Source organism: Thermothielavioides terrestris, chromosome 1, assembly GCF_000226115.1.
Source record: "Thermothielavioides terrestris NRRL 8126 chromosome 1, complete sequence".
Taxonomy (NCBI): Eukaryota; Fungi; Ascomycota; class Sordariomycetes; order Sordariales; family Chaetomiaceae; genus Thermothielavioides; species Thermothielavioides terrestris.
This window is the reverse complement of record NC_016457.1, coordinates 4,519,025-4,525,417: the sequence shown is the minus strand read 5'-3', so window position 1 is coordinate 4,525,417 and position 6,393 is coordinate 4,519,025. Positions and strand designations below refer to the sequence as shown.

Here is a 6,393-nt window from a genome sequence, read left to right as displayed (position 1 = left end):
TATATAGTAACTTTAAATACAACAATATAGAGCTATATAAGGAGAACAACCCCTTTGCTACTACTAACAACGATGCTCCTACTACTAGCGAGCAGCTAGCTCTTGTCGCCCCCCTAGCCCTTGCCGCCAACCCTCCCGCCCCCCCTAACTAGCAGTAGCAGCGCCTCTAGGCCCGCCCTACGCGCTCTACGCCTACCACTACTACTACTACTACCACTACCACCACCACTAACGAGGGCGCTACTAGCTAGCAGCTAGCTCCCCCCGCCCCCTCCGCTATAGTCGCCGCCCCCCCTACCGCCCCTAGTAAGCAGTAGCAGCGCCTCTAGGCCTGCCCTATACGTTCTACGCCCACTACTACCACTGCTACTAGCACTAGTAGCAAGGACGCTACTAGCAAGTAGCTAGCTCTCCCTGCCCCCCCCGCCCCTACCATTGGCTAGTAGTAGCAATGCTCCTATATATGCCCTACACCCACTACCACCACCGCTACTAGCACTAGCAGTAAAAACACTACTAGTAAGTAGCTAGCTCCCCCTACTCCCCCCGCCCCCGCTACCCCCCCTGCTATCTCCTCTACCACCCTTGCTACCCCTACTAACAAAGGTAAGTCCAAGCTAGTTATATCCAACAACCCTTAGAAGCGCCTAGCTAGGTCCTTAGGCACAAAGTCTTTAGTAAAGAGTGCTATTTAGGTACTAGTTAGTAGCTAGCTAACGTTAGGTAGGCTAAGAAGAAGAAGGAGGAGCTTAACTATAGTAAGGTGCAGGCGATACTATATATAGTCTACGTTATATATATCTACAATAGGGTTATATAGGCCTGCCACTTCTAAGAGAGTAAGTACAATGTTGTATTTTTAATATATTAGATTTATATTCGCTAACTAGTATATAGATCTAGGTAATATATACTAGGAGTACACTAAGTAGGGCTATACTAAGTCCTATATTTTTATAAGTAACATTAACTGATAAACGACTGTTAGTCCAGTGTTAACGAGCTACTAGTAGCTGCCTACTATAATTTAGCCAAAGGTTGTTAAGTAGTATAAGCAAGTCTTTAAAGTCGATAAGGACAAGCCCCTGCCCACCGACCTTAAAGCGTAGAGTAGACGTTTAGTTACAACTATTTATAAGCTATATAGCACTATAGCTACCTTATATTTGTATCCAACTAACTAGCACTAAAAGGTATAATACGTAAGGAGACCGCCGCTACCCTGCCCCTAGCTAGCGCTAGTATACCTACGCCTAGCGCTCTCGCCACCTCTATAGCTCACCTCTTGCTCGCTAGGGCCTAGCCCTAGCAAAGCATTAAGGAGAGAGTCGCTCTAGCGGCGGAGCGCTAGGCTATAGCTACTAAGTAGCTAGCTACTATCGCTAAAGAGTTAGCTTAGCTAGCTCGAGATGCCTTAGAGGAGGCTAAGCGGTATACTAAAGCCCTATACTAGATATATAAGTACCTTATAAATATTGAGAAGAATATTATAAGTATACTATACCTTTGCTTTATAGCTAGCTAGTAGCTAATTAGTATAGTATAGGGAAATTCTAGGCAAAAAGGGTAGTAAAGATAAAGATAAGAGTAAAGTTAATAGTAAGTAGGATATTTAAGTTCAATTTTTTTATTTTAATATATTTCTACCGCTACCTAGTAGCTAGCTAGGCTTTACCTAAGTCAAATATAGTCTTATACTTCCCTAGCCTAGCTATAGCCTCTATATATAACCTGTTCTTATATAGCAAGATGGCGGCAGTTCTAAGGTAGGTTATATTACCTACCACGTAGACTTAACTAATATAGCGTAGACATAGCGATAACCCGTAGCTAGCCAGTAGCGGTAAGCGCGCTGCTACCCACCTTTAAGCGCGCTACACCCTAGAATATACGCGAAGACCCCCTGCCGGTACTGCTATAGTACTTCGAGTTGTGGTAGGGGGGTGGCGTTGACAGGGGCCGGAAATTAGTCTTGGCGGGACCTCTTTAAGGACGACCCCAGTTTGCCCTGCAGCGGTCATGGGTTTGTCCGGAGCCGAAGGCGCAGGGATGGTAAGATGACCGAGGGACGAGGGAGGGCTTGCGAGGGCAAGGGACGCAGCCCGCACAGCACCGGACCGGAGGGAGGAGCGTATCACCGTACGGGAGTCTGTGCAGACGGAGTCGACATCACGAGGGAGCAAGTGGATTTGCGGGAGCATGGCACCAGAGTGCATCACGAAGTGCAGCCGGAGTGGAACGAGGCGGATTGTCGTAGTTGTAGCTGTGCCAACACAAGCGAGCGGGCGAGCGGCTCATTTCCGCCGGAGGGGATTGTCGGGACAACAGCGCGACTGTTTGGGCGCTGGTGCCAACCACGTGATTGCGTGTGCCTAAAGGTGGGGTTGCCGTCTTTCGTGAAGGTTCGCAGGTGCATTTTTTCCTTCGCGACTCTTCCTCTCTTCTTTCTTGCCGGACGACGGAGGAGTCTTTTGGACCTTGTCACCATGGCGTTGCCGCAGCAGCCCGATTTTGCAGCCGTCGAGCGCCATTTTGTCGAACTGGGAACTGAGTTCCGCCGATGCGCTCATCTGCCGGCCGTGGACCATGGCGCGCGTCTCCTCGAGCTTTTGCAGGAGGTTCGTGCCGGCGTTGTTGCTTTGCGGCAGGAAATGGGTGAGGTACGGCAGGAGCTCCATCGCATAAGCAATCAGATAGGTGCCGTGTGAGTTCTCCGCTTGGGTGCACACGATCGTGGTACTGATCCGCAGCGGACAGGGAGAACAACTCGTTGGCGCGGACGATCAACGCGACAGTCACTCGGGATAACGATCCGTTGGAGCCTTTGCGGTCCGTCGTCACAGGCAATGAAATCCCCAGCTTCCCGGCTACTGTCTCGGCAATTGCTACGATGCTCAGTACGAGAGCCTGTTTTCATCTTCCTACCCGTTTGTTGACAGGTGGACTGACCGTGGATGGATGACCAGGCCGAGACGTGGATCAGGTACTCAGAGAGTTGGGCAAGTCGACGGCCGGTTCGATTGCGGATAGGAGGACGCGCTTGAAGTTGGCCATTGGTGTAGTTGTCCAGCGGGTCGCTTGATCGGTCTTGTTTCACTTACGTTTTGTTTTCTCTCTTGCTTTTTTTGCGCTTAGTTCTTCCTTGCTTGTCGGCGGCCGTATAGATATAGTATTCTCCGGTTGGATTCTCTTTGGCTGTGTTCTTAGTCTCCGCAATGGACTTGATCTACTCTTCGTTTCTCCCTCGAATGCTATTCCAGTCCGAAAGGGGGGTGTAGGGGCGTAGCCAAGTAGGCCCAGTGGCTTAGGGCTAGCCTAGGCCCAGCTCCTAAGCAAGATCTAGCCTTACGGCTAGCCTATACTCTAGAAGCTAGCCTAACTATAGAAGCTAGTTAACTACCCCCCTTGCAAGCCTATAGGCCTAGGCTCCTCTACTACGTAGTACGTAGTAGAGGTCTAGCAGGTCTATAGAGCCTAGGGTGCCTAAGGTCTAGGCTTTGGGGGGTGCCTACACTAAACCACTAAGTGCTCTACCATTTCTACACCTTCTCTATAGGCACAGAGGGGGGTATTAATATCTAGGACCTAGGCCCTAAAAAGGAAGCCCTAGAGGCTTATAGCCCCTACCCTAGCCTAGGTTAGCAGAGAGCTCTAAGCTTTAATAAAGCCTTAGTGCTAGGCTAAGGCCTTATTAGTAAAGAAGTAGTCGAGGGGGTCCTAGTCGACTAGCCTCCTAGGCCTCCTACCCTACACTTATACCCTTTGCTTCCACTGCTCCTCCTAAGCCTCTCTAAGTACCTACCTAATAGGCCTATAGCTAGCCCACTATAGTACTTCTAGTATTTGCCTTTCCACCGTTATAGGCCCTTATAGCCCTTACACCCTCTAAGGCCCCTTCTAGCCCCTAGGCTTTCTAAACCTCCTATAGAGCTTAAAATAGGCCCTATTTATAATGCCAATAGACCTTTAGCCTCCTAGGAGGACCAATTGCCAAATTCATCTCTCGAAGTCTGCTAGGCTTTTATTAAGGTATATGTCTAGAGGGGGAACCTAGGCTTCGGTTTCGAGAGTATAAATAGGCGTAGCCCAATAGGCCCTAGTAACTACTTAGAAGTTATAGTTCTAGGCCTTGGCTAAGCTCCTAGCAATGCTCTAGGGCTAACCCTAAGGGGGGTAGAGGTATAGATAGTAGGGGCTCTATAGGCAATAACACTATATATTGTTAATATATAACAATATAAATAACTAATACTAAGCATTCTCTATAACAAAGCTCTCTCTAAAAGGTTCTATAACGTTATAACTACTACAATACTATAACTTATATCTTAGTAGTTATTGACAGTTGGTAACAGCTATTAGCTTTCGATAACAACTGCCAACGGCTGTTGACCTTGACGGTTGACAATGGCTAAGATAGAATTTAGATAAGTGGATCTAAGTCATTGGATCTAAGCTGTTGGAACTGATATATCTAATCCAAACCGTCGAATCGGAGCTGTTTAGATCCAAGTATACAGATATTGAACGTTATACTTTGATAACTTAGCTAAATACGGCTAATGCAGCTCCGTTAGAACGTTCAATGCAGTTCTATACGTTATACTTTGATAACTTAGCTGAGTATAGCTCCATTAGAACGTTTAGTACGATTTTATACGTTATACTTTAATAACTTAGCCGAGTGTAGCCCGGCTCAAGAGCTATGCCCCTGTCGACCCCCCTAAGCTCCTAGCCCTCCAAGCGGCCCAGGGGGCCCCTAGCCTAACAACCTTCGAGGCCAAGGCCCAAGCCCTTGCAGACCGGTTTTTCCTGAACCTACTTATCGACCTCTCTAATATCCAAGACCCCAGCCTTACTTAGGACTGGCCTAGCCAGTTTGCTGTCGAACAGAGGGTGACACCTAAAGACATTAGCCGAGCCCTGTAGGGTACTGCCCCGTGGAAGGCCCTAGGAGAAGACCTCCTACCTACTAGCCTACTTAAGGCCTATGGCCAACCACTGGCCTAGATCCTAGCCGTATTGGCTACTAGATGCCTATAGGTGGGGTGGTTCCCTCTACGTTTCAAAGTAGCTAAAACGGTAGTACTGTAGAAGCCTAGTAAGCCTCTAGCAGCCTACCAGACCCTCGCTAGCTATAGGCCTATCGCTCTATTGCCCACTATTGGCAAGGTTATAGAGGCAGTAGTAGCGAAGAGGGTTGCAGAGGCTGCCGAAGCCAACGGCCTGCTCCCTGAAGAATAAATGGGCAACAGAGCCCACAGGTCTACAGAGCTGGCGATACGGCTAGTGGTGGCCTAGGTCCAAGAGGCTTGGAGGCAACGGGCGGCGGCTTCGCTCCTATAGCTTAATATCTCTGGAGCCTTCGATACGGTCAACCATTCTAGGCTCCTAGCCACCCTTCGAGACCTCGGCTACCCAAGGTGGCTAGTCTTATAGACTAAGGCTTGGCTAACCGGCCGATCGGCTATCCTCTATTTCGATAGGAAGGCTACAGAGCCTATCCCAGTGGTAGCAGGGGTCCCCTAAGGCTCCCCTATATCCCCAGTGCTATTCCTGCTCTATATTAGTACCCTGTATAGGGTGCTAAAAGAGAGGCACCCGCATCTAGGCCTAGTGGGGTTTGCCGACGATACTGTTAATATATTACAATATAAATAACTAATACTAAGCATTTCCCTATAATAAACCCCCTTTCTAAAGGTTCTTTAACAATATAACTACTGCAGTACTATAACTTATACTTTAGCAGTCGTAGATAGCTAGCAACAGCTGTTGATAACTGATAACAACTGTCAAAGGCTGTCGACCTTAACGTTTGACAGCGGCTAAGAGCAAATCTGGAGATCCGAGTTAAAGCCGTTAGATCTGAGTCAAGCCGTTAGATCCGAACGTCATTAGATCCAAACGTTTATATCTAAACGTTATACTCTAGATCTAAATGTCAGACTCTGGATCTAAACGTTATACTCTTATAACTTAACCAAATATAGCTAATTCAATCCTAATAGGATACTCGAATCTAGCTCTAAGCGTTTGCAACTACGTCGGAGCATTTAAGTAAGCCGAACAAAGCCGAAGATATATACTACAGCTCTTCGTCTATATAGTAATGCAATGCCTCTTAGCTTTACGAGATAGAACTTGTTGAGAATAGATCTTTTTGCGAGTTAAACTCGTAGCCTCTGCTTCTTTGATCTATTTTGCATGTGCCGTAGTCACCACCTACGCTACGCCATCTCTGTGACAAAGCACACCAGTACTGGGGTCCGAAGACCTCATATCTTTGCGATTAGCCTCCCTGCTCCGAACCTTCCAATACCTCCCGATCAACCTACCCTGCACCTCCGGTGCATACCTTCGAACCTGCCCTCCAGTGCTGGCCCTCTCCTC

At 48.0% G+C, this 6,393-nt stretch overlaps 1 protein-coding gene across 1 annotated transcript; it reads left to right on the top strand.

Annotated features, from left to right (window-relative positions):
• The first annotated feature begins 2,031 nt into the window (after positions 1–2,031).
• THITE_2108436 (uncharacterized protein) lies at positions 2,032–3,427 on the top strand. Its single transcript, XM_003649628.1, has 3 exons — positions 2,032–2,660; positions 2,758–2,897; positions 2,967–3,427. Exons 1-3 carry the CDS (start codon positions 2,587–2,589, stop codon positions 3,080–3,082), a joined length of 330 nt encoding a protein of 109 aa, XP_003649676.1. The 5' UTR covers positions 2,032–2,586; the 3' UTR covers positions 3,083–3,427.
• Positions 3,428–6,393: the final 2,966 nt, after the last annotated feature.